The 27,257-nt window shown below is 45.8% G+C and overlaps 1 protein-coding gene across 7 annotated transcripts in view; it reads right to left on the bottom strand.

Annotated features, from left to right (window-relative positions):
* Positions 1–4,887: 4,887 nt before the first annotated feature.
* The window catches only part of FGFR3 (fibroblast growth factor receptor 3), a 56,524-nt gene continuing 34,154 nt past the window's right edge, over positions 4,888–27,257 (bottom strand). For 2 of the 7 annotated variants that reach the window (XM_057432269.1, XM_057432277.1), the window contains 13 exons: positions 24,289–24,412; positions 23,677–23,867; positions 20,264–20,414; positions 16,264–16,457; positions 15,250–15,395; positions 15,036–15,157; positions 13,721–13,831; positions 13,380–13,570; positions 11,831–11,953; positions 10,344–10,414; positions 8,785–8,922; positions 8,223–8,328; positions 4,888–8,137 (listed from right to left, as the gene is read on the bottom strand). In XM_057432269.1, the coding sequence (XP_057288252.1) occupies positions 7,973–8,137; positions 8,223–8,328; positions 8,785–8,922; positions 10,344–10,414; positions 11,831–11,953; positions 13,380–13,570; positions 13,721–13,831; positions 15,036–15,157; positions 15,250–15,395; positions 16,264–16,457; positions 20,264–20,414; positions 23,677–23,867; positions 24,289–24,412 (1,833 nt within the window). In that variant the 3' untranslated portion in view covers positions 4,888–7,972. Of the gene's footprint in view, positions 8,138–8,222; positions 8,329–8,784; positions 8,923–10,343; positions 10,415–11,830; positions 11,954–13,379; positions 13,571–13,720; positions 13,832–15,035; positions 15,158–15,249; positions 15,399–16,263; positions 16,458–19,007; positions 19,153–20,263; positions 20,415–23,676; positions 23,868–24,288; positions 24,413–27,257 lie in introns of all 7 variants that reach the window. The other 5 variants (XM_057432270.1, XM_057432271.1, XM_057432273.1 and 2 more) reach the window with 5 other exon arrangements.

The raw sequence follows: 27,257 nt of genomic DNA, 5'->3' as shown, positions 1-27,257 counted from the left end.
ATGGTCCGATTCTGGATTTTCCTGGTGTTTCCCAAAAGCCTGACCATAAATGACTTTGGGAGGTATTTGCAGAAGTTTTTCATGTGCAAGCCATAAACCTCCAACAGAAGCATTAGGTAGGAATGTGCATACTGACGAGGGCGTTTCCACAAACATATTTTATAATGCCCAGATCAATCAGTCCTAACATTTGCCTCCTGCATCTCTTGTGTAGGTTGGAGTTGACTGCATGGTTTCTGTCCAAGGATAACCACCAGAAGTCTGAGTAACTTGTATAGCAAGAGCTCCGAGATGACATTCAGACTGCCATGACTTTGAAATCTCACGTGCAGGTTGTAAATGAGAGCCTTTTTCTGACAGCACCACATTCCCAGTGTGTGAACTCATGAGTACCTGGAAAGATATTGCATCTTTCTTAGGAAACCATCTGGCAGCTTGGTCCTTTCCCTCCTCTTACAAAGATGACTCAGCTACTGCCATCCATGTGCCTGTCTCTGCTCTTCTCTTTGGTTTCCATACTGCCCTCACCAGCCAAACATCTCAATGACTTTCTGCTGACGTGTTCAGCAGTGCCTACTCAGCGGTTTCCTAAGGGCTCAAGGTCCATGGTCACGTAGTTAATGTTCTGCTGCAGTTGCCTTGGCTGGACGAGGCAGTGCTGTCTGCTAAGACAAGGCAAACTCCTCACTGACATCAAAGAAGAGAAGACATCCCTAGGAGACTGCTTTAGGCAAAAACTCAAGATTGGCAGAGAACTGGGAGTCCTCTGAAGGCACTGGCCAAGCTGAATCAATTACACACATTCCAGCTCTTGAGCCTTCACACTGGTGCACAGTGAAGGTGCGGAGGGCATCATCCATGTAATGTCAGCACTTGAGTGCATATTCCTGTGTCACTTCACACAGATGATTGTGTTAGGACCCTGTAACACAGGTGTGCAATGAGCCCCTAGCAGTGCTCATTGAGTTTGTTCCTCCATAACAGCCTCAAGCACCATCACCAGTGAGTGTGTCATCATCTGCAGGACAGAAGTGGCTGAGGGAGTTGAATATTGCAGGGAAGCACAAGACTATGAAAGCAGATCTCTGTCTCCTATAACAAGATTACCAGGTTACCTGTCAGTACTGTTAAAGCAGGTTTAATTCCAGGGTCTGCTAAAAGCAACTTCTGCAAAGTCTAGCAAATTCTTACTGTGGCAGAAAATTGTATTTGGTGCCTACCCCATATTACTGGTGGAAGCGGAAAAATCAGCTTTGACTGCTAGATGTGTTTTCTGCCATGTGAGGGAAGTGTCTGATGGAAGGTCAGCGCAAAGAATCATTTCCTGGCCAAGTTACGGGTTATACTGGGAAAGAAAGACACCCATGGTGCTACCCAGGAGAGACATAGAATTATTTCTCTTGGGCTTTTTTTGTAGGGCCAGAGCTATCTCAAAAGGCAGTGTGTTGGCTCCTGGGGAAGTAGCAAGCTGCTGCCTGGATCCTGGTCATCCAGGCTGTTTCCAATGTGCATGAGCACGTCAGGAGTGCACAACAGCACTTCTCCAAAGAGCACATCTGTGCAGGCTGTGATCGCTTTGTGTTTGCTAAGTTACTCTCCAAAGCAGATAGTTCCTTGAGGCAGCTCAGTGAGGGCTTGTAGGAATTTGTTTGGGGTTATTTTGCCCAGTTCTACCAGTCTGGCAGAGTCTTCAGGGGATGTGCTATGTTTTGTATTGCCTTTCCCAGCCTTGATTTTCTGCCATTAATACTTCAGGTTATGATCTTCTATTAAGACCTTTTGTCAGTATGAATCAAAAGGGAACAAGTTTCACCACCCCTGCTTGCAACCTGCTCTTTAATAAATCTCTAACATCTGGAAGTCTCTGATTACTCTAACATCCATGTTGACTTTGGCTCAGGGTAGGCTGAATCCAAATGCAGTGCCTACCTGAGATGTAAGGCACCTACCTTTGATGTAAGGCAGTGGTACCACCTTCCACCCCTGCCACTCTAACATGCCTCGAGAGCATGCAGAGGAAGGTGAGGCAGCGCCAGAGGTGAGTCTGTGTGGTGTTTAGCTGATTGCCAGTAACAGGGGCTAGACAGGGTGTGTTATCACCGGAGAGGCCATGTGTGATTATCCATGGTGTTACCTTGTTCTGCCCAGTGTTGGTTTTAGTTTGTGCTGCCTGATTTTCTGGCCAAATGCATAGAGAGTGCACCCCAGTGCCATGGATCTGTGGAGGTACTAATGCTCTATTGGTGCTAAACTCCCCCTTGCTTTTGCTGCTTGGGTTTGGTGCCCAATGCTTCTTTGGATGTAGAACTTGGCTAGAAGATGCACCTGACTCTGTCCGTTCTCCCTCTTCTCCTCTCCCACTGGGGTGCATCCTCCTTGATGGCAAAGCCACTTTTGCTTGCACTGGTGAGGAACCTAGAGCAAGTCATGCTTGGTAGGTGATGCACACAGATTTTGGCCTTTAACAAAATCATTTCTGGGCCAATCCCACTTGCATATTTGTTAAGGTATCTTTCTTCTGCTTTTATACTTTCTTGTCCCATCCCCTGCTTTTGCATGCTGCCCCCCAAAAGGGCCTAGGACAGGTACAATGGTTACGGGTAGGTGTTTGGTGGGGACCAAGCAGGGGAGCTGATCACACAGTGGTGCATGTGGGCACATATGACCCTGCAGGGCTAGGAGCCGATTGCAGCACCACATGGTAGGACATGGATTTCTTTCTCGTTTTAGATAATAATCTTGGGGGCAGGGCATGACACTCCTGCTTGACATGTTGCCTACACCTGAGATGCTGCTTGTGAAAAACAAAACGATGGTGATGAAACAGAGAAACTAAATCAGAGCTAACATGGCTGACAAGGTGGAGGAAGAAGAGGGTACAATGAATGTTTCTTGGTGAGCCCATGGTCCTGGGTCAAGAAGCCCTAGAAAGCTATTCAGCTCCCAGCATCTCCTCTGAGCATTCCCTTGTGTCCTCCTGTTGTTAGTAGCTCTGTGGTTTTAAGCAGATCCATTGGTCTCCTTTTATATTCCATTTTCATGTCAACACAAGTGATGACTCCAGACTCCCTATCTGCAGGTTATGCAGCCTCTGGGAGGGATGCACTTGCTCAGAGGAGTCCACCAGCAGGAGACACCTCCTTCAAGAGTTTTGAACGGCACCACCGCCAGGAAACTTTGCTATTTTAGTTGTAGTTGCCATCTATCACTGACACCTGCAGAGCCTCAGACTTCTCTTCCTTTTGCCAAATCCTCCCTGTCTCACCATAGAGCCATAACCAATGGGAATAAATCAGGGTTTCAGTAATTTGTTTGAATGTTGCTATGGAACAGGTCATGGCGTCCAGTGCGAGGTCCTATTTGTGTAGTCACCAGCAGAGGAAAGAAAACATTTGTTCTGCTTTGAGAAAGACCTCTTTCATGTGGAAAGGGCAGACAGTTCGGGTGGAAGGCTGTGGCCACCGCAGGATGAGCTGCAGCGGGATGTACACTCCTTGACACATCCCAACCGAGCAGCTCTGCAGATGTTCCTTGAGATGTGTTTGCACGTTGCTCAATGCACATCACACGCCGCAGCCAAATATTCATCCTCAGCTAAGAACTGGCTCTATTGTAGAGCAATTAAAAGTAAAGCACCACCCTCTCCTCCCTAGCCCACAAGCAAACAGTGCTGTGGGTGAAGGCCAGTGGAGGAAGAGTGACATCATGAAACCCAAGAGGGAAACCAAACATCACACCAGCTCCATGTGCTGGTCAGCTACTGAGCCAGGACAGAGACATGCCTTTTTGTGACTTCTGCGCTCCCTGTGTGCTCAGAGGACTTTTTTTGGGTAGCTATGAAGCACGGGTATGCTACACATGAAAGCTTAGTGCAGAGCGATCCATCCTTCTCCTGTTTTTCATGTCCTGGTGGCAAATGTTGCACAACCTCCTCACCACCCTGCCGTGATGGAGCTGTTTCCACATGAACCATCAGAAGGCCATTTAGCTGTGCTCTGACTGCAGCCCTGGATGGCAAGGGATTGGTCCCTGGCCCATGCCACTCCTGCTGGACAGGGCTTAGGGCTGGCCACCAGCGTGTGTCCTGAAAGCATGGAAACAACTCATTCCAGGCAGCAAGACTTCTTGCACAATGAAGTGCACCCTAATAGTATGTAATAAAGAAAAAACAGACTGATTTTTTCTTACAGTGGCAAATAAATTACCTAAAACCCTATATAATTCTATTTTCTGCTAGGATGCAATAGTGGTGGCACCAGTCCCAGGGCTGCAGATGTAACCTGCTCAGATGCATGCATTCCAATGTCTAGCTGCTTAAAACTATGGATGACTGCTACTATAGGTAGGCTATATGTAGGTAGATAAACTTGTATGCAAAATTGGGGTATCTGGGATGCAGTTCAACAGGGTTACTTGTAGGAATCTGTTAACATTATATGGAAGTGCTGGTAGGATTGGCCTAATATTTCCCAACCTTCCCCTTGCATCGTCTACTACAAGCGAAGCAAGGATTTAGTGAACTCCCTTGCTCAACCACTCCAAAACCAAAGCCAAACATGGGCTCCTCTGGGAGCAAGAAAGGGTGAAGCCCCTTGTGCCCATCCCACCAAGCACCGGGTGCCTGCTCCAATGCACCCAACTTCTCTCTTCCCTAGTGGTGGGCTCCTCTTGTGCCCCTTCCATCTCCACCAGCATCTGCAGGGCTGAACACAGCATGAGCACCACCACCATCACACTGGGAGAAATCTGCAAGAGGTTTACTGAGCAATTCCTACCCTTGTGCTACTGCTACATGCTCAATCCTGTGCGAGACTCCCCTATGCTCATACGCACACAATGGCTCGTGTGGCTATAAATACACACATTCCCAAATAAAGAATACGGCCCTTAAACCAAAATTGTTATAAATTTATTATGAATATAAAACCTGTGCTGGCCAGGACTCACAAAGCAGCAGTGTCAAAAATAAACCCTCCTGGCACTACAAATCCCAGAGCCAAGGAGACTCGGCTTTGCAAAGGACCCTCACGACAGGGAATAAAGCCCCCAATTGAACAACTTGTTTATTTCTTTTTGTTTCTTTGTAAAAGTAAGTTTGCCATGTTAACAAAAGCAGAATAGTTTTATTTAGTGTTCATCTCACACCTTGGACAGCTGCAGCTGTCAGGCACAGAAATACAGTATTAAAATAAACTGAATAAGAATTGCTCATCGAAAAGATCACACTAATGCAAACTTGTGGATTGGAACATTGACAGTATAAAATGTAACAAAATTGGAAATTTTAATTTTTAAGCTTTTAAAGATAATAGTCCAGGCTATAAAACTATATAAGCATTGAATAAGAAATGTTAAAGTCAACAAGTCTACAACAGATACATCTTGTAAAAACTCAATAAATTATATATATATTTATAATATCTAGTAACATTTGAAATCATGCACAGTTTTGTACATTTTCTTTTCTCAGTACAGGAAAACTCAATGCTTCCAGTACTTGGAATGTACACAATTAGCAGACATTTGTAAGAAAATACCAACAAATTCTTTTATTCCAACAGAACAGAACAAAACTCTATAGAAATCTACCTTCTCAACCTTCCATTGAAGTAACCTCAAAACTATAAATTATTTCTTTAGGATAAGGATTTTGTGGCTCTAAGAAAACAAAATAATCTTAAAATGAGATGCTGTCATCCTGTTATTCTGAAACATTGATATGTAATATGCACCAGAGGAGAATGGAAAGGATGAATTCAGGATGCAATTTTCCTTGCCTCTTTGTGGTAGTGAAGTCTTCCAGACAAAAAAAGCCCACTCATAAAAGTAACCGCAGCCCAAATCTTCCCCCTTGTCAGCTTGATCCATGCTAAAATTCCCTAGTTCCCATCTGTGCTTTTAAACAGCTATCTGATGTCGAGGAACAAAACCAGCACAGCATTTTAAACACAGAAAATGGGGCACCACTGGCATTTTCCAGTGCGTTACATACAACAGAAACACGCAGTCACTGCACCTCTCCTGCAAACACTGTCATTCTTCTTGCTATTTTGCTCGCATGGCATTTCTGAAGCCCAAAATACAACGGTACTGGCAAAAGGGGGGGAAAACGTTACCCCGCATCATCCAAAATCAACAGCGTGTTTTGCTGCACACCGGTTATTAAATCGACCACAAAGAATACCTTCATTTGAAAATAGAAAAATAAACACCCTCCTGCCCCCTTAATGCACAGTGGTTAAACTGATGGAAGAATTCTTAGCCCTGTTTTTCTGCAATATGTAAAAAATCATCTCTCTGCTGCTATTTGTTTGGTTTTAACCACTGGTGATGAATTGAAAAATAAACTCACCTTTGCTCACTGCAATCCAGGATAAACTAATATTTTGCTTTTTAATGAATACATATATATATATTTATAACATTAAATGTACTTTGTTAAAGGACTGTACACCTATACACTCTTTCAATATTTCCCATAAACACAAAAAGAAAAACTTGATTAATATATTTTTTCTCCATTTTTTAATAAGTTAAAGAAAACCCCACCCTTAAGCTCGGTGAACTTTAAAGTTTACAGTCACACTACGCTATTTAAACCCATGAACAGATAATGTTAATGTCTATAAATAACTTCTTTACAAATATACATGTTAAGGTACAATTTTTAAAACAAAACTGTGAAGGTATAAAACAAACACAAAAATCTTTTCTTTTTGCCCAGATCAGTATATCCTAGATTGCAATGCTCCTATTTTGAGACTCTCTCTCTCAGTACTGCTTTATGTTGCATTAGTATTATACATTCTTTTTTTTAATATATTTATTTATATATATACAGGATATATTTATAGATATATACACAGATTCTCTGGAATAAACCTTTTTGATATAAGTTAAAGGCTCTTGCCTACAGGTACCCGTAACTTCTTTCTCCGAGTCACTGCACGTAGATGGAGCCAAACTGCAGGTGTCGAGGGGTGGATGGAGAAGTGCCCACTCACCCTTGGCAAGCAAAGATGCACAAACCCCAAAAGCAAGATTTTTCTCCCCAAAGAGGTTGTTCTCAAAGGTCAAGATATGGCTTGAGATGCCCACCCCTGGGGTCTGCTCCAACCTCAGCATGGCCCCATTGCTCCCAGCCCAGTGCAAGGGCCAGTGGCATGGCCAAAGCACTGCCATTCAGATGACTTGACTGTCTCTTTTTATGTTCTTTTTTTCCTTTCTCCATGATGGTTTGCATTTTATTTAATTATCATTTTTTCCTCTTCTTCTTCTTCCAAAAAGGATTCCTTCTATGTAGCTGGGCAGAACGATCACGAAGCTATAAAAACGACGACAACAAAAATATAGATATTTTTATAAATATATGAATCCCTGCAGGCAACGTGGCTTTTCAGCTCCACCAAAAAGGTTCATGTACAGATTGCATAAGCGAAGAATTTCTACATTCTTTACACTTCTTTTTTTTTCATTTGTGTTTTTTCTTTCTTATTTAAAAAAAAAAAAAAAAGGAAGATTTTCTTTCCTCTTCTTCGTATTGCAGGCACAGTACGGCTATTCTGGCACTGGAAATGCAAGCGCAGAGGCTGGGAGGTCAGTGCCCCCCCAGCTTCAACATTCTCCTTAGTCCAAAAAAAAAAAACAAAACAACCCAAAAATGAAAAACAACCCCCCCAAAAAATCTCAGATATGATAAATCATCTTGGCAAGAGATTAGTTCCTTCAGGCCAAACAGTGCTTCTTGACTCTTTATACAGCAAATGGGAAAAAAACCAAAAGAACCAAAAAAAAAAGTTAATTATATTTCTTTTTCTACCCTGAACAGCTCGACAACAACACACATCTCTGGGCACCATCGTGCAGTTCCACTGGAAGATCCTTCATCCTCGGCACCCCACATTCCTGTCTCCATGGGCACACTGCCCTCCCGTCCGTCCGTCCATCCATCTCTCTGCCCAGGAGGGGCTCCTCACGTCCGGATGACGCCGTTGCAAGGAGGGTGCTTGGGCAGGCAGGGCTCATCGGGCAGCAGGTCATGTGCAAAGACTGAATCATCCCCCGAGGAGCACGTGCTGTGGGTGTCCTGGCCAGCTGGTGAGTACTGCTCGAAGGGCACCGAGAGGTCCAGGTACTCCTGCCAGGGCAACAGACCCATCAGTGCTGGGTGCCCACAGCGGGGACAGAGCAACCCCTCCCTGTGCCCACCCCATCACACTCACATCGGTGGATGTCACGGTGAGGACCCTGTCCAGGTCTTCCACCAACTGCTTGAAGGTTGGCCGCTGCGAGGGGACAGCGTGCCAGCACTCCCGCATGATCATATACCTGTATGAGAAGGCAAAGGGGACCATCAAACATGGTGCGGCTAAGTGGCACCCAATCACCCCCAAATCGCTTGAAAGAACAGCTATGGCCAATGCATCTTCAGCCATGGAGACCTTGGTGCATGGCCAGTTGAGTAGAAGACGAGGAAGGTTTTGTGGAGCCATCATCCTCATCACTGATCAACTCGTGTGTGCCCATACTCTCAAAGCAGAAGGACCTGTCCTAAAGTGACATGCCAGAGCTGCAACCCCAACCACCACCTACCAAACCAGGGGGGGCATGTTATGCAGCTCAGCAGCCATGGGCTGAGCTGCAATGAGTAGGGATGGGTAAGACTATCTGGAGATGGCTGAATAATCTCACAGTGCGGATACCCCTACAGACCCAACCACAGCCTCGGGTGGTATTTGGCCACAGAGGGAAGGGGTAAGGACATCAGCCCCATCACACACTCACAAATCATGGGTGCAGTTTGCGGGTTTATCCATCCGATGGCCTTCCTTCAAGAGTTTGAAGAGTTCTTCAACGGGAATTCCCGGGTATGGAGACCCTCCCAGAGTGAAGATCTCCCATAGTAGCACTCCAAAAGACCAGCTGGAAACCAAAGAATGATCTTTAAAATTCAATGAGTTTTTTTCCAAGCCCCCCCCATATCCCCTCCCCCCCTCTTGGCTTTATTTCTGTGCAGCCATGCATAGCTAACAGAGTCATCAATAGCATGACTAATTGCCTAGGCCATTTTTACTAGTTACTTGGAGATCTCTGCTGATCCAACTCAATAGCAAAGAAATCCCAGGCACCAAGTCTGAAATTGAAATGAGCATTTAATCAGATAGGTGACAGCCCATCTATCACCCACAGCTCTTTGTTAGGTCTTCCACCAGCTCCACTGAATGGAACAAATCAAATTATTCATGCACGGCTTCACTGAATTGCAGGCTTGGAACCACAGGCCACTAATTGTGCAAGCTGATACCAAAACTTGCTTGTTACAACACTCATTTCACTGGCCAAGCCGGGAGAAAAATACCCCAACAAGCATCAGTGGAGCACTAACGTTACACACTCCAGTCCTGCAGCTGCGCCCTGGGTAAAAGTCCTCCTTTTCAAACATATCTTTTGCCTTCTTCATTTTCTTTTTAAAAACAGGGATTATCTGTCCCTGTTTCGCTTTCACACACGCTCGCTCTCCCGTTCTCTAGCTTTGATTTATGTGTCATGCCCGCTGCAGCATTACCTAAGCATGGAAACTATGATTTAAGATCAATGAAAGCCAAAGTATGTGAAAAAATAGAGAAATAGATTCATTTGTCCAATTGCAAGCGGTGAGCTTTGGGGAGCAGGCACTGAATTACTGCAGAAATGCCATTATCAACCACATGTTGAAATAAAAAAGCCAGCGTGCATGCTGAGCTAGTTCAGCCCTTGTGAAGTTCAGACGTGACACAGATTTACACATGAGGCAGGCTCTGCTGTTTGCTTACCGTGCAGAGGCACTAAAACGGACAAGATAGGATTAGGAAAAATAAAGGAAATAAATGAAGCAGCAAAATTAATCCAAGAATGTATTTGTTGAATAGTCTCTGATCAACTCTACTAACAGCAGACAGAACGTTTCAAGCTCATCCCACATACTCAGCTGAAATGCAACTGTCTGGGGCAAAGTGTGCAGGAAGCCAAGGGCAATTCTTCTGCATGGAATTTTCTTTCTGCACAGTTTTTGACTGAGGAGGAATCACCTCATCTATAAATGACTAAGAAATACCTGCTTGCCTTCCAACAATTTTTCAGCAGCTCACTAGAGATCCTTGGATGAAAACAACTAGATAACAGTAAAACAAAACCACGTGTGCAAAGCTGCAGCTTGCAATCGAGTAATTTGTTTTTGCATCCCCAGGCACCCCAGCAGTGAAGGAGCCCTGCTCATGCTTAGCAGTACTTTGTCTTTAAGATACTATAGGTGTTGATTTCCTGGTCATTTCATTATTTTCCTTTTAAAGTGAGGGTATGCTTACACATCGCTCTGGTGAGTATAGACCCGGTCAAACAAAGCTTCTGGAGCCATCCATTTCACAGGCAGCCGACCCTGTAATTAGGAAGACAATGGGAACATCCCATCAGCATATTCCCCCAGCCACAACGGCACCATCTGAATCTTCTTTTCTAATCCAGTTTGAAACATTTTCATTAACAGCCACATCTGCCTTCCCGGTCACTGGGCAAAGCAGGAGTGGCCACATATAAACAGATTAGAGCATTTGATCCCTGGATCTTCATTGACAATCTATGCAGTAAATGCTCTCTGTGGAGGACTGTATTTCACTGCCAAGGCAGGTTTAACGTATCAGCTCATCTAAATCTTTGCATGGGAACAGCATCCATTGCTCATAAATGTAGCGAGCTCCGCAGCAGAGCTTGAGACAACACTTTCCATCTCTGGTTGGAAGAAGCAGTTGACTCCGAGTCTGAACCTGGCTTGGGCTGAACTTGAAGGGAAATTTCCAACATTGAAGGCAAGGGCCATATCCTCTAAGAAACAAATCCTGATCCTGCTGAGGGCTGAAGGAGGAGGCCTGACCCCAGGTTTCCAGGGGAACATCCTACATCAGGGTCATAAACATGGGTTGTCACATGTGAGATATATGAGATGACAAAGATCAGATTAATCATAATTCTTTGGGGCTTTGCTTGGCCCCTGGAGGGAGTCAGAAAGGACTGTTTTGTGTTTGAGGCATAATTCGGCTGCAGGGGGACTCTGTCCTCTTCTGACCCACTGTCTCACTGTGGGAGGCAACTAGAGATGGGACATAGGCAGGATGCATAAATAGGATTATGCTCTCAGCTGTCCAACACAGCTCTAACAGGGAAAGTCCATCTGACGTATGATTTAAATTCCCAACAATTGTAATTAATTTATGATCAAGAAATCCTTGTAATTAAGACAGATTTCTGATGTGATATTGGAAAGGACCAGTATTTACATGGTGAGCTTTGTAGGACTGCCTGGATATTTAGACCTCTTGTAGTCACAAGGCCCTCAGGTTCTGCAACGCCTTCAATGCCTTCTATTGCCATGCCTGAATTGCTATAGTTGCAGCTTCAGGTATAGCACCACATATACAAGAAGTGATATTTCTATGTCAAGGACTCTGGTGGGACAGAAGTTGGCTCCTTAGGACCTTTACTCAGAGAAATGGAGCAGACTGGAAAGGGCTCCATTCCCCTTTGGTTAAAAACTCAATTTCTCTTAGCCTAAAGCCTTGTGGCCAGAGCCGAAGCCTCACAATCAGCTGCTAGCAGCAGTATCTGTCAGGAAGAAAATGAATGGTGGGTGTATTGCTGGGACCAGCCTATCTACAGTTCCTCACTAGATGATGCCACCAGCAGATTTCTTCCTCCTAAGCCTCCCTAGAAAGTGAGGCATGGGATAAGGTCACTTGCTGCAGGGATGACTGAACTGCCTGTCAGGAGAACCGCCTGTCCTTGGCAGCTCTATACTTACATTGGTGGTTTTCTTGTAATAGTCGATGTTGTGGACGTCTCTAGCGAGGCCAAAATCAGCTATTTTCATCACATTGTCTTCAGTGACTAACACGTTCCTGGCTGCCAAGTCGCGATGAATGCACTGTGAAAGGTGAGCAAGTCAATAAATAAGGGCTTGTTAGCTGCTCGCGCCTGGAACCAACAGCACCGTGTGGTTTATGAGCTGCCGTTTCATTGACTCCCAAGCTCATAAAGCTGTGGGCACCGCTTCACTCCTCACTTTCTGTGTCACTGCCCCATCGTGCATACTCGGTGGGAGCCACCTCTTAGCAACACCTAATCTGCAGCCTCTGCGGTGACGCAGCCACGCGCCTTTTCTCTCCAAAGGGGATGATGCACAGAGGAGAAAGCTAACCCTCCTCTTGTGTGGGCACTTAAGGGGATGTGAAGCTGCTTTTCTGCCCTGCTTCCTCCAGGAAGAGGAGTGCAGGCTGATGCTTGAAGGAAATAATGTCCTAAAATTAAAATGTCCCAAATACATACACAGTACATAGAATCATAGAACAATGTGGGTTGGAAGGGACCTTTAAATGTCATCTAGTCCAATCCCCAACATCACAACTGTTAGCTGAGGAAGAAGCTAGATTAGCCTGCACTGTGCAGAGAGTTTAAAGCCACCAAGAGCCATCCACCCTGAACTGCAGCCACAAGACAAACACATCTGACATCTGAAGCTGAAGTTGCTTTTGCCATGGTGCTCCCTGCCCACAAAAGAGGACACACCGGCTGGTGCACAGCTTTGTGAACCCAAAGCCTGATTCTCCACTTGCTGATGTCAGGGCAAATCAAGACTTAATCCCAGGGTATGATGTAAGCAAACACAGCAGCCAGCTCAGTGCCAGCGAAGTGCTCCCCAGGGAGCATCGTAGCCATATCCACATATTGAGCCAAATCCACTGCCAGTTCTACTCCAACTGAGCCTATATGTGCTGCAGACAGCCACAAACACGTGAGCTACACCCAAGATCTCAGCTTCCTCATGACTGCTCTGCATCTTCAGTGCTCTCAGAAGGAAGATCAGAGAAGAATCAGAAGGAAGGACAGGGGATGCAGATCCTGACTGTTGTCTAATGTATCAGTGACATGGTGGAAGCTTCAACTTGGCATGATGCTCACACTGACCGCTGCTGCCTGAGCCTCAGAATCACACATCTGAAAGACAGCTACCTCTAGAAGTGACAGAGGTTGAATAGGTGAGGACAGGCAGCAAGGTCTGCATTTCTTGTGCTTTCATATGCATGTTGGGGATGCTAAACAGGCCTGCAGGTCACAGCGAGGGCTGTACAGCTGCATGATTCATGAATGCAGCCAGCATATGGCAACTCCTGCATATGGATGAAGCCTCCAGCAAAACACTCAAGACACTTCATACAGAAAAATGTGGTCTCTGAAGGGAGAAGCCTGCCAACATTTTGCCTGAGGTTGTCCTACACACACACAGAGCATTGCATGCCTTTGAACACACGGGTCTGACTGATGCTTCTACCAAATGAGGTTTCTCAACTCACTTTCTGAGATGCCAAGTACTCCATGCCCCGGGCCACCTGGTAGGCGCAGGAAACCAGGTCTTTAAATGTCAACTGCTCCTCGGGCAGCTTGCAGGTGTCGAAGGAATAGTCCATGCCAGGTGGGCGACGTGCCCTGAGGTATTCCCGCAAGTTCCCCTTTGACGCGTATTCCACCAACACATAGAGCGGTCCTGCAAGCAAGAGCACATCAGGATCCAGCGGAGGAACAGCTCACCACCAAGAGCTCATCTGGGATGTTCTGGGCAACCAGAGAGTAGTTACACAGAAGGGCCAGTCAAACCCAAGCCTCCCACAGCCCTGCGAGCTGCTTTGCTACGTACCGTCCTGTGTGCAGGCACCAAGGAGGTTAATGATGTTTTTATGCTTCCCAATCATTTTCATCATTTCCATCTCAGAGACCAGGTCAGAAAGGTCCTTGTCTGTGGCATCATCTGGGGAAAGCAAGAGTGGAACGCAAAAACATGAGGAGAAAAGTAAGTGTTTTGTGAAGCAGTCAATACAACTGCTGCATAGGCACGTGGGGTCTCGGTGGGGAAAACAGAACTCAAAATATGGCAGTGTTTGTTTGTTTTTATCCTACTTTGGGAAGAAGAATCAAACCCAAAGTTAACTACCGCAAGGAAAGATAAAAACCCAAATAAACCGAGATAAAAGTTCATATGGGAATTAACAAAGCCTTTCATCTTCTGCTTCATCCTGTGAAGTATTAAAGAAATAAAGTCACTTTTGCTAGGATAATTTTGCCTTTCTGATTGCTTTCCCCCCTCACCTCCAGGGGCAAAGAGTTAAGGACTGTGGAAGGTCAGAGCTGGGAGGGGGGCTACAGGAAGGAATGCATTTTTTTGCATGGAAAGTTTTCTGCAACTACAGTAGAAAAATGGGGAGAAACATCCCCAAATGAATGCTTTGGGTTAACAAGATGGAAATGTTCCTGCTTCCAAAAGCAACTTCAGAATGACAGAAATGTAAACTAAACAAATCCTTTTCTGATAAGAACTGTTATTTTTGTAAAGCTGTCACCCCATGTAACCTCAACCCCGGGCTGCTCACTGCTGGAGCATCTGCCCTGCTTCCTCCAGCTGAACTCCCCAGGGTGATTTTGCCTGCGTGTTGTCTGTGTTTACTGTGTAGAGGGTAAGGATGGGAACAGACTCGTGTGAAGGTGCCCAGTGACTCCTCCACTTCTGGCTTCCCTTTAACCTCTTGGGAGTTTGGGATCAAGTGTCTTTAGTGAAGAAACTCCTCACAAAGGAGTCTGTCAACCAAACATCTACAGTCTTCACCTGAGCTCGTTGCACAAGGCTTTGTGAGAACAGGCAGTGCTGGTTACAGGAGGAGTAAGGAGTGGGCTGATTCACAGAGCTGGCTAGACGGGAAGGGGGTTCCCCTTTTTCTCAGGGATGCTATTACCCCTTGGCAAAGAACCGGGTTAATTCCCAGTCCCTCTTCCTGATGGGATTTGCACTTTTAGGTGCTCTCCAAGGAGACAGCCATCACCCTCAGGCTATGTGGGTGAAAGGGATGAAAAGCTGTTCTTACTTTACTCTATTGTATCTGTTTGTATAAAAGACTTAGAAGAGAAGAGAGGAAACCCCAGTGCAAGATGCTGTTCTGCTCTCTGTCAAATTCCCGTACCTTTTAACATCTTGACAGCAACTGTGATGGCCTTGTTTGGCTTGTCCTTATCGATCCCAATCGCTTCCGCCATCACCACTTGGCCAAAACACCCTTCACCGAGCGGCTTCCCCAAGGTCAGGCTGAAGGGAGGAACAAGCAGCCACATTAGTGGGTACCAGGACGGTGGCATTACCAGCAGGCACTGGGATTGCGACCCGTGGGTCTGACTGACCGAGAGCGTGCCAATTCCCACTTGGGATCTGGAGGCAGTTCCAGCTCGGAGACATTGGCCAGCATTGGCCCATCGCTGGAGGAGAGACGTGTGATCCGGACCAGGGGCGTGTTGGAATTCATGGAAGAGTTGGACTCCAACGACACCTGCTTGGGTAGAGCAAATGAAGTGTTATTGCCAACTGTACTCCCAGGCTGGGCACTGCCTGAAATGGATCATGGAGAGGGTTTGAGCTATCTTTGCTCAGTGACTCAGTTGCATTCTGGCAATTTCTAAATGGGAAACTGTCTACTTCTCCCCACTTCCTTGCAGAACTGCACTGCGGTCAGGTTGTTAGCTGGTGGAAAGGAGGGATAGCTCAGCTGTGCCCTCTAGCAGGCGGGTTTAATCTGTTCATTTGTTCCATGTGTGTCTCCACAGCACGTACAAGCTACGGAGTGACTTCTGTTCTGGCACTGTAAATGCTTATCACAAGCTTGCAGTCAAAGCCGTGAAATCTGTATTCCTCACTCTGTGGTTTTACATTGTGCCTTTTCCTCCTGCCCCTGTCCACTGACACGTGGCAGAGCATCCCAAATTGCATGGAGAAAGAGGACCCTCTCCCACCTCCATAAGAATTGGCTTGGGTTCATCAGTGACCTCTGTGAAAGCAGGGACAAGCACAATTAAATGTGCTCTATGCTTCCCAAGGAGCTTCACCAGAGAGCCTGCACTAAAGTGTTCCCCTGCAAGATGCGCCTTCTGCGGCATCCATGGCTGCACTGCCAGCCCCTCTTGGACAAGGGCAACTGAAACATAGCTGCTCATGAACCAGAGCCAGCTGCCAACAGCTACTGCTCCACTGGAACAGAAACAAATCAATAAGAGGGGGTTAAACTCCTAGATGCAGCCAACTTATGTCCCTCTTGGGCAGTGTTTTCCTGGCAGAGTGCTGGACCTAGGGAGAACATTTCAGGGAGGGGAAAAAAGAGAGGGATGACCATAGGGGGGAATAGGAATCTTGTATCTACTTTCTGTTACCTGTCTCTTGAGTGGGAATTTGGAGACTTTCTGTACAGTGGGGGTGTTCATGGCTTTTTTGTTTGGCATTTTCATCCTGCAGACAACCACAGCAGCCACCACCAGGACGAAGAGAATAAAGCCAATGCCGTAACTGAAAATGCCAGCATACACTGAGCCCGAATCATCCATTTCCATGAGCTCCTCCGCTGCAGGGTGACAAGAGACACCAGTCAGGATGGGGTAGGCAGCTGCCTACATGCAACTATACAAAAGCAGTGCAAAGAATCTGGGGAGGACTTGCTCATCTATGCCAATCTGCTGAGTGACTTCAGTAAGGGGGCTCTCCCAGGCCAGTGGTTTTCAACCTGCGGCTGTAGCTAAAACAGTCTACCTTTTGGGGGGTAATTTTACTGCACTTTGATGCAACCCTGGGGTTTCTAAGAGCCTTCAGCCCACAGGTTGAAAACCAGTGCTCTAGGCTGAAGGCATCACGTTTGTGCTGTTCCTCTGACCCGGATCTTGCTTTCCCCGCCCATCCACACATAGCTGGATGTCTTGGATGTGCAAAAGCTGCAGGACGAGGGTTTGATGCATTTGACTTCACCAGCAAAGATTTCCACTGGACCGGTGCCTGCCCTGAGGGACCAAGGAGCCCAAAGGGCACCCAGGGGTAAGGCATCAGACAAGGCAAAAGCCTCACAATCTGCACAACTATTTAATAAAAACTTAGTTCTGTCGAGAAGAGGCTGGAAGGTCTGACCCAGAGAGGTGGCTGAGCCGGAGGGTGATGGCATGAACCAATCAGCCAGGGCTACCTGCTAGCAAGGCTTTTTTGGGACCAGCAAAGCTCAGCTATGTTTCTCCCCTTGTTCCTTTCAGGACAGGCACAGACACCGGAAAGGAAGGACTGGTGGGACTGGTTTTCTGTTCCCAAAAGGCGTGCTGGCATCAGAGGAACAGTCAGCAGTGGGAAACTTTATAATGAAGTCATGCCAGCGTGGTTAGCTCGCTAACGGCTCATGTACATCACTGCTGCCCCAAAGCAGCATCTTCGGCAAGCAGCAGGAGCTTTCCCCTGGCAGCAGCAGGCTCCACGTCTGCTCTTCAGTGGCTGTGTCCAGGGGGACATAGGGAAAGGCCTGTTGGTGACACTAGGGGCTGTGCCAGCGGTGCAGGGCCTGATTCTGCATGGAGCCATCTCCTCCTGCGAGGAAGGGTTACCAGACATCCTGGGATCAGATGTTGGTGCTGCAGCTCTGCTGCCTCTGCTCCACATCTCCCACAGTGTGGACAGGGGTTTACAAGCAGTCGGGCTGTATCCTGTGCCCTCTCTGTGGGCAGCGCTTCGGGGCCTGCTGCTGCACAGGCAGCTGTCAATCACTGCATCTGACTCCAGTATAAAGTTCCACTTCAGGGTTTTTGGTGGGTTTTCTCCTGCTTATTCTTTGCTTAAATGAGAGGTGTGATTTCACATGGTAAAAACAGTTGGATGAGACAACACCAGGAGATTTTCAAAATAACAGAGACATCAGTCTTATAACCAAAGGAAATGATTTCTCATCCAGTGGATAGCAGAAGCAGAAACAGGATCAGATCAGCTATTATAGAGCTGGCAAATACACAAAGGAAAGACCAGCAGCAGGTTCGAGCATGAAAGACACCTTGAGCCCCAAGGCGATTACATCCGAGCCACCCGCACAGATAAAGTCAAGATTAGAAATGCCGAAGTTTCCAGTTCCTAAACACATCCTGAGATGGATATGTTGCGAGTTGGACCAAATGTGGTCTATGGCTGCGTGAGCCAAAGTGGGGTGTACAGGATTTTCTGTGCCCTTTCAGTAAAGGTCTACTGAACATACTCCAGGTCTGTTCCTGCACTCTCTGCAAGGTACAACACCCATGAGATTCTCTATGAATACTGCTGGTGCTTTCCTGGAGTGTGCTCAAGCCTGCCCCATAGGTGGAGGCAGCTTCTGCAGGTGAAGGGACAGCACAGTCTCATTCCCCTCTTTTGAAGAGCAGACCTGTCTGTTGCATATTCTGCGCCGGCTTTATCATCAATGAGAGCTTTTGCACATGAAAGGACCACAAAAGGTCACCCTGGCCTTGGGTTTTAAGCCTGCTGCAGCTTTCATTGATCCCAGCTGGAGCAGGCAGCATGCAATGCCCCTGGGAGCCGGGACTCCTGGGTTCTGCCTACAGATGAGTCTCCTCGACCTTCTGTTTGAGATCGCTGTCTTGACCTGCTCATCCGTGAAGTGGAAATAATGCTACATGCAGGGAAGGGTGTACTCACACCAAGCACTTATGCATCTCATTTCAGGTTTAAGATATGAGATTAGACAGAAAGGTTCCTCCCTAAGATGATCCACAGCCCATGTCCAATTTAGGTGCCCCAGATCACCTGATGGGGAGGTTTCCTTCTCCCACTGTCAGTGTAGAAAGATAAAGCTCCTAAATTTGGCTTAACAGTCTTCTAACAGGGAGACTGTGAACACTTCCCTGTTATCTAGATCAAAAAAGACACTGGGCATTCTATGTCATTACTGCAATAATAATGCAACTGTTGAGCTGCAATGCAAAAAGTGTCAGCTGTGAGTATGCAACAGGAGCCTGCAGCAAATCCCAAGGGATTTGCTCCCAAAGAACACCCCCTCTTTCCAAGCAAGGGGTGGTGTGAAGGAACTTGGCATTTCTAAAGCAAAACATCAAGGCACCCTGGAAAGGAAAGGAGAGGCCAGCAGAGAAGAAAATACCTGGTAGCACCGTCAGCCAAGCAGAGTGATGTGAGAACCCAATAGAATTCCCTGCGAGACAAGTATATTCCCCAGCATCCTCAAAAGTAACATTTCGCAAGTACAGAATCTCTAGCTCCTTATCCGTTGTGTTAACACCTGCCGTCTACAGGGGAAAAAAAACACACACGTATAGAAAAGAGGGAAAACAGAGAATAAGCCACATTCCCAGCAAGTGTGAGGACACCACAGGCAAATCTCAAAAGCAGATTAAGGTGGTTTGGTTTGTATTATTTTCCAATGGCCCATCTTCCACATTCATTTATTCATTCCCCTCTGCAACCTGTAGTCAAAAGCAAAAAAGGTTCCCTTCACCAGGTTCTTACTCTGTCCCACTAAAGAAGCATGCAAGCAAAGGCATCCAAATGAAAAATTGCCCCCACAATATGACTGACTTCAGGTTAGTAGGGTGAGTACAAGGGTGGGGAAAGGAGGGTGGTAAAAGAGAAAAGGAAAGACAGAAAGAAAGGAGGATAGAGGGGAGATGTAGTGGGGAAAGACTCAAGTGCTGATCAGAGGAATATACAAACATTTTGGTTCATTTCATCCAAAAAAAAACAGTGAAATTTGGGGGTTTTTTACAAATTTTTCAGAGTGGGCATCTCAAAGCATATATTGAGTATACAGCCCTTGATACTGCACCGTAACTCTGGCCAAGAGCAAGAAGGTGCCTGTAGAGGAACTTTCCTGCAGTGGCACTGAGCAACACAGCAGCCCAACACTCCAGGCGGGAGTCAAACCCCAGAGCCCACGAGACTGCTGCTGCTCGCTCTATTTAACATGATGTTTGCTCGCACGAGCCAATGTTGACATTTATTTCTCCATTACTTCTCCAAGGGACAGAAGTGTTTGCATCAGTTTTACAGGTGAAAATCTCCAAACAGCTTGGGTTTCCAGAGCTTTGAACGTCACAGGTCATTAACATGCAATTCTGTTATCAGCACTCAATTGGAAAGAAGGGAAAGGAATAAAAGCGTGAAGAGTTGATAGCAAAATCTGACAGTCATTTTATTGTGGGAATTTTTCCATGGCAATTGCTGTATAGGCGTCACATTCTTGTTTAAAAAAAAATTAGCAAGAAAATAAGATCAAGCCATTCAGCATCAGTTGACAGGGTATAATACAAAATGAATAGGAATTTTAATCACTAGCTTCTTAAAATTGTTATAGCTCATTCTCGCAGTTGCCAGGGCCTTGGGACAGAGTCTGTGGTTTACCTGGTTTTGGTTTGCGAATGTGGAGCCAAAATGGTTTTTCGGCTATGCCTACGAAATTGTTGGCTCTACACAGATATTCTCCTTCATCTTGTTCTGTCACATTGAACAGATTTAGGTTAGCATCGGCTTCAGCGTTTTTACTGATCCAAGACTGCAGGAATAGACAGAAACCTGAACTTCAGTAAACCAAGCAATACCTCATCACACCTATATCAGCTAGGATTGACTATGCACAGCTATTTTCTTTTCGGCTGCGGCAACATCCCCTGCTCACCCTATGGTGAGAGACCTAACCCAGGACCTGGGTGAGGAAGAGGAGTTGCATTTGGCCCCCAAACCATGTGCGGGTGAACTCCCTTCCCTTCAGACAGACCAATTCCCCACTTCTCCATCAGACAGCAGAGGCCCTACCGTTTCTCTGTAACTCAGCAGACAGGAGCACCAGAGAAAGGGCTTAAGCAGAGAATTGTGTTTGCAACCCGGCTCAGCAAATACTGTTTCAATTATCAGATTCCAAAATAGAATTTGGAAACAAAATATAAGCAGTGGCGGTCTGAAAACTCGCTGCTGACTTTGCCTTTCAGAAATTAGCTGTAATTTTTTCCACTGCTTATAGGAGCCTCTTCTTTACTAAATAAAGTGGTGCACATAAATCAAACAAACTTCAGACTCTTAAGCAAGGATTTCATTTCTCTTCTTCCACGCTGCCACAACAGCACATCAGGTTTTTTCCCTAAACACCAAACAGTTGCTTTTATTTTGGTTGAAAATGCACAACCATTTTGGGTGGCCTCAGAAGGAGCCCAGGGAAAGTCTAGGAAAACTACCAACTGCAGCTCTGGAAATGAAAATAAGCCAATTGCTCTTCTTATTTTTGGTCTCTCCAGCCCAGTCTCGGTGCCTTCAAGGTCTGATCCTGCCAATATGACTTGCAGCCCTCTAAAATCAACCGGGCTGCCAGATCTGATAGGTTATTAAGAACTGAACCCACAGGTGGCATCAAAAGGAAGCCCCAGTGTCCACGGTTGATGACAAACACCACCAGTTTTGACCTGATCTCATCTCTAAGGCTTATGTGCTGGCAAGTCTGTGTGTTCTAGCAGGGAAACGTGCCTGCCAGCTGTTGCTGCCTTGTTTATAATTAAACTGGGCATGTTTCAATGCAGAACATACAATTTAGCCTTAACAAAGCTTGGGCACAGTGCTGCCAGCCCACTCTCTGTAACTGGAATGCATTTAGTGCTCTTCTGCAAAGAAAAAGGGGTTTCCTTTGATCACAAATTAGCCCAAGCTTTCAAGAACTGATGCAGGTGATGGCTTGGTTTTGTCAGGCTGTTAAGAAATAGCTTGAAAGTACAGCATTCAGTTTATCCAGCTGGACTGGGTTGGGTTTTGCTCCCCCCCTGTTTAGAAGTAAGGGTGGGAACTGCATGTGCTGGGCACCCCTCTGTCACTCTTGCTGCAATGGAGACCGGGATACTCCCTGTATATAAACTGCCCCATAGCGGCTCCTACACTCCACAAAATCTCCTGAAAGCAGGAGGGAAGGGCAGGCTGGTAAAAAAGCCTTATCTCCCTGCAGGCACCACAGTAGTGGGCAGGAGGGAGCCTTTTCTAAAGCAGCTGTAGGCACGGAAGGGCTGTTAACAGCACCTGCCTCCAGCAGCATGGCCAGGATGCTGGGTCAAAGCAACAGCAGTGTGTGGCACAAGGGGAACGAATCCATAAAGCCCACAGGCTGGCCTCAAGAGGACAGTGAGATCACTTTATCAGATCTTTAGTTTTAAAATACAAGCACACACACATAAAAACAAAATCCCTGCAAAGCTGGGCCTGACACAGCTCCACGGAGGCCCAGTACTAGCACACAATAGATGCATCCCAAAATGGAAATGCTCCATGCCCCAGCGCTGATGCCGGCATTAATACAATTCAAAGCATTCCTGATTAACCAGAAGTAGTAAATAGACGTGTGCTGGTCCTATTCAGCAAAAAAATAAAACCAAACAAAACTTGTGCATTCAAACGCCTGCCTGTGCTCCCCTTCGAGGAATGCAGAGCCTTTGCCGTTCACAGAAGAGAAGGTATTTGGCAATTCTAATTACCTAGCCACCCCGGTGCCGCTCCAACTTCATTTTAAAACACTATTTATGCGGACTATTTATATGTTCTTTGCCACAGCAAAATGGGAGCTTGTGCTTGTGACACAAGGCACTGTTCACAGCGGCTCTGCAAACTTCCAAAAGGTAGCACTTTATCCCACGGGGACCACACACGGAGCCCGGAGACTATACTAGATGGCATGTGACACAGGCAGCTATTCAGAGCTTGGTACTGGGCTGTGAAACCAGGGGGGAAATTCAAATATGCATAATTCAAACACATTTGGAGAGACAGCGAGGAAAGAAAAAGTTCTATCGACTCGCGAGAAGCACGTGTTGCCAATCCTGAAGAACGGTCTCCAACCATTTCTTCCAACCAATCTGTTATTTCAATCTGTGTAATTATTTCCAGGGTCTCTGGCTTTTATTATCATGTATCTGGCTGAGTTACAGTTTTGTAGATGATGTCTGATAAGTGGGGTGTTTTTTAAGCTTCATACAAAGAGACAGAGGGTGTGTGCAGCAGGATGTGTGTGGGGTATGTCCATGCGCAGGACAACCTCAGCTGTAGGGACAAAGTCTCCTTTCAACTATAACTACAGAGCCAGAAAAAGTCCATTTGGCCCTATACATTTTAATAAACACCAACACAGAATGCCTTGAAATGCTTAAAGAAAAAAAAGAAATTTTAGACATCAACTGTGCTTTTCACTCTCCATTCTCTACTTTTTATATTTACCTAGGTTGAGGGGAAACCAGACCCACTGGCTTTGTTCTGGCTGTAACCTGGAAATTCCTTTTCCTGACAGCATTTTAGCAAAGTCGAGTCTTACTAAGAGAGTTTTTGCTCAATAAAGGTTTTCCTGAGCACGGATAATAGCAATGTTCACAAATGTTAGGGGCTGGAACAAGGCTATCTTGGCTCTCAGGTGCTGGTAGCTCAGCATTATTTAGTATGTGCACGCTACAGTGTGTTTACATGAAAACGAAAGAATGTGTTTTAGTTGGGAGCCTTTTATTTTAGTAAGTGCTGAAAATATTGAAGCTGTAAAAAAAGGTTATTTTTACAATTTCAGGTCAAACTCAATCTGACGGCTCTTTCATTATGCTGCATTTCTCCCGGTTGTCTCAGCTGTTACAACTACTTTTCTTATCTATGCCACTACAGTAGTTGTGTTATCTCTGGCAAATAGAAGAGTCTGGAACACTGACTTTAGGACATTTTTGCTGTACCCCCTCCAAAAAGAAGAGTATTCCACTGTGTGGGCTTAAAGAAGGACTGCCCTGAGGGTGAGAAGAGCGTGTACCAACCTTCAGCACCGTGACATAGGGCGTCCCATCAGGGCCGTATTTGCTGCCATTGACTTCCACATGCTTCAGCCATTGGATGTGAGGCTGGGCATCGCTGTAAACCTTGCAGTGAAACTCCACATTGCTCCCTACCACCACGGTCTGGTTGGCAGGGAGCCCTGCTTGCAGGATTGGTCGGTGGGGTGACCTCTCTGAAAAAAACAGAAAATAGAGGGAAATCCTAATGAATTCACTTCTCTTTTTTTGCAGCATGGATTCTTCTCTGAACCCTTCATCTCCTGCCCTTTCAGCAGAGAGGGTGAAGACTGGGACTGACCCCCAAAGGTGTTCTGGCCACCACTTTACTCAGTGCTTCTCAAGCCAAACAGGGAAGAACCATCCAGGAATGGAGGAGGCATCTCAGCCCTGCCATTCCTTCTCTGGTTCCTTTGTAGACCAGCTAAGTAATTTATTGATCACATATCTGAGGCTGAATTGTTGGCCCAAAGGAAGCTTGTTGTTGGTTTTAGAAGACACATGATCCAGCATTTTGGGAAAGAAACCAAGCTCCTGTTTCCCATATCCAGTCACACACCACAGATCAGCTGTTGAAGGAGAACAGTGAAATCTCACCTAACACATCAAGCTGGTACGTGTGCCTAATGTTGCCGTATTTGTTCTCCACAACACAGGTGTAATTTCCTCGATCTGATGGCACAACACTCTCCATCACCAAGCTCCACTGCTGGTGTCGCAACTAGAAGAAGAAATTAAACCATCAAGCTTGCGGTCAAGTACCATCACCACCAGACTATTCAAATCAGTGAACAATCAGTGAGCTTCTACATACTTGGCCAGCATGAATGGACCCCAGAATAGGCCCGAACATCACAAGGACCCATCTCAAGGGTCATTAAAGGCTTAATGTGAAAAGGAATTAAGACCAAGGCAGGAACAGGGCAACACAGCAAAACACATTGAGATTGCAAGGTGACTTGTTGATGCTTCCACAATAACAATAGTGAAACCAGTTGAATGTGGCACCTCTCATTAGAATGTAAAAAGCATCAGCTAACTCATCTGCTGGTCCCCTCTGCCAGACCACTCTGGTCCAGAGACTTTGTCAGCTCAAAATATTGTACTCTCATCTGCAGATCTTTACCAGCCGCTACATATAACCCATAAGATGACTACAAACAAAAATCATACTACTGCATCTATAATATATTTTAAAGATGTGTGCTATGGAAGCAACAGGTCATGGCATCTGTCTGAGCAGAAATGAATGTCTACAACTGAGTTAGTCCCCTAAAATCCCTGTAAAGAACAGGAGAAAACATGCCCAGCCTCAAGTATGGTCCCTAGGATGCTTGGTCGGCCCTTCTATTTCGGCACCAAGTTTTATACTGCTTGGTTTTCTGTGTGGCTCAGGTCCAGAGATGTTAGCTGCTCAGTAGCAGGAAGGAAAGCACAGCCCATGCCTCCACTCTGACCGGGTGCCCTGTGATGCCAGCTAGAACATTTGTTTCTAATGAATATATAGGATATAACAGATATGGAAAGCAAATCTTGAATTAATACAGAAAGCAACCAACAGTGACAAAGATGATTTTAGGATGCATAGCATACAAAAGCTCTCCAAATCTCTGGATATTAATTTAACGCCTTTGGCTGCCCAGAGCAGAACGTCTAACTTCACTAAACATTTTGAAGATGACTCCAAGGACACAGAAGCAGGAGATTACAATAGTGCTGTGCTACAGAATGTCAAGGGCTGATGGAAAAACAAGGGCGTAATTGCTCCTGGAGTTTTCTTGCTGCAGCAGGTGAACTCTAATATGAAGTCATTTAACCTCTTTAGCTACACATAAATTGCATCCACATGCTTTCCCTTAAGGGGCCAAGTCACAGTTAAAGCCAGGATTTTACAAAGAGAATGTTTAAAAGTCACAGAACTAGGTGAGGCGTCCCTGCCCATGGCAGGGGGGTTGGAACTAGATGATCTTAAGGTCTTTTTGAACCCAAAACATTCTGTGAGTCTATGAGTAGGCAGCTTAGTTGCAAGATAGGCAAGCAGAAGTCATTTTAACAAAGTTTTGTAAATCTCTGCTTTCCTGAGAGCAGCACTGCTCAGCACCCCACTTTTCAGAGACCGCTGAATACAGCATTTAATTTCAGGTTATAGGAAATAGGAAGCTGTGGCAAAGTCTGTACAGAAATCTTGGTTATTGCAGATGTCTGGTCAGGTCTGACTGCACCCTTTGCCCACCCAGGACAGCACAGATGGAGCTCAATGCAGAACCAACATTCCACTTTTCATAATGCAACATCCCTCTGTAACAGCATGGCAATTACAGGGTAAAAGGAGCTCTGAGAACAGAGAACCTGGACCCTGAGTTCACAACTGAACATACCAGACTGTCAAGGAAGTTTCAATGCAAATTTGTGGCTGCTCCGTGGCTTATTTCCATACTGGCTTGTCTCATAGTTGTGCCTAAAAGCCTTTTTCTAACCCACTTTTCAGCATTGCAAAGCACTTGCGTCTGGAAGCCCCAGGAGCTACTCCAAAGAGCTGGGGCTCCAGGTACATGGATGACTCCCTAGTCTGACCAGTATTACAAAATCAGGTCCAAATTCGGTGTTTTACTTAGGATGCATTTTCAAAGATGCTTCTATAACACATTCAAAGCCTTTCTCCTTGCCAAGTTTGTGATGAGGACTTTGGACTTTGAACAGAGAAGAGACCCTGGGGGGCACAGGCCTATGGGGCAGAACCTGTTTGAAACTCTTACAGAAGCAAGAAGATTATTTTATTTGTTGGTTTAAGTTTGAGACTGGCATCTAGAGTTAAAGGATAATAAAAAGGGGCATTCACAAGTTAGGACAGTCACCACACTTGACAGAACATTAGAAACACGAAGTGACTTTGTGCAGGCATTAATCAATTGGGTGAGACACTGGAAATCCCTCTGGTTTATTTGGTGGTGTCATTCTTGGCTCCTGTGAAACTAACGCTTGCAGACACACTTGGAACCTCAGCCTGTGTTTGCCAGACTGGTATGCAAGTCAGTGCAATGGTCTGGGGAAGGGATAATCCTCCATCTCCCCTCCCCCTCAGTCTTCCCTTCTAGGGTCATTTAACACACACAGGCTTACGATATTAGAGATTCCAACAAGGATTTAACCATTAATGCTCTTTGGGAAATTTCATATGATAAGTCATATGAATTTCTTGTCTTTATCAGTTAAGGATGCACTGTAACAGAACTGGGTTAGCCTGCACTTTCTGTTTTCAACACTCGCCCTTCCCTCTTGCCGGCTTTACATCGGGCAGTCACACAGATCTAAATCCAGTTTGAAAGAGGCAGAAGTGGAAGAGTGGTCAGCTTTCATCTGGTGACCACAGACCTTTCACAATCAACACTGAAACTCTTCCACACACTGAAAACAAATGAGAACTATCTCAGCTCAAGGATTTCTGGGTTAAGACCAGACCTCGAGATGAAGTAAGCCAACCAAACTCTGCCAAATCTGGATATTGCCCATTCTTTTCAAGCTGCCTAATCCTGTTATGAAGATAAGGTGTAATGGGGAATTTAAAC

Source organism: Pezoporus wallicus, unplaced genomic scaffold (genome assembly GCF_028554395.1).
Source record: "Pezoporus wallicus isolate ANWC-B61680 ecotype Strahan unplaced genomic scaffold, APGP_CSIRO_Pwel_v1 contig_8490, whole genome shotgun sequence".
Classification (NCBI taxonomy): domain Eukaryota; kingdom Metazoa; phylum Chordata; class Aves; order Psittaciformes; family Psittacidae; genus Pezoporus; species Pezoporus wallicus.
Note: the sequence above shows the minus strand (reverse complement) of the source record. Positions and strands in the feature narration are given on the sequence as shown.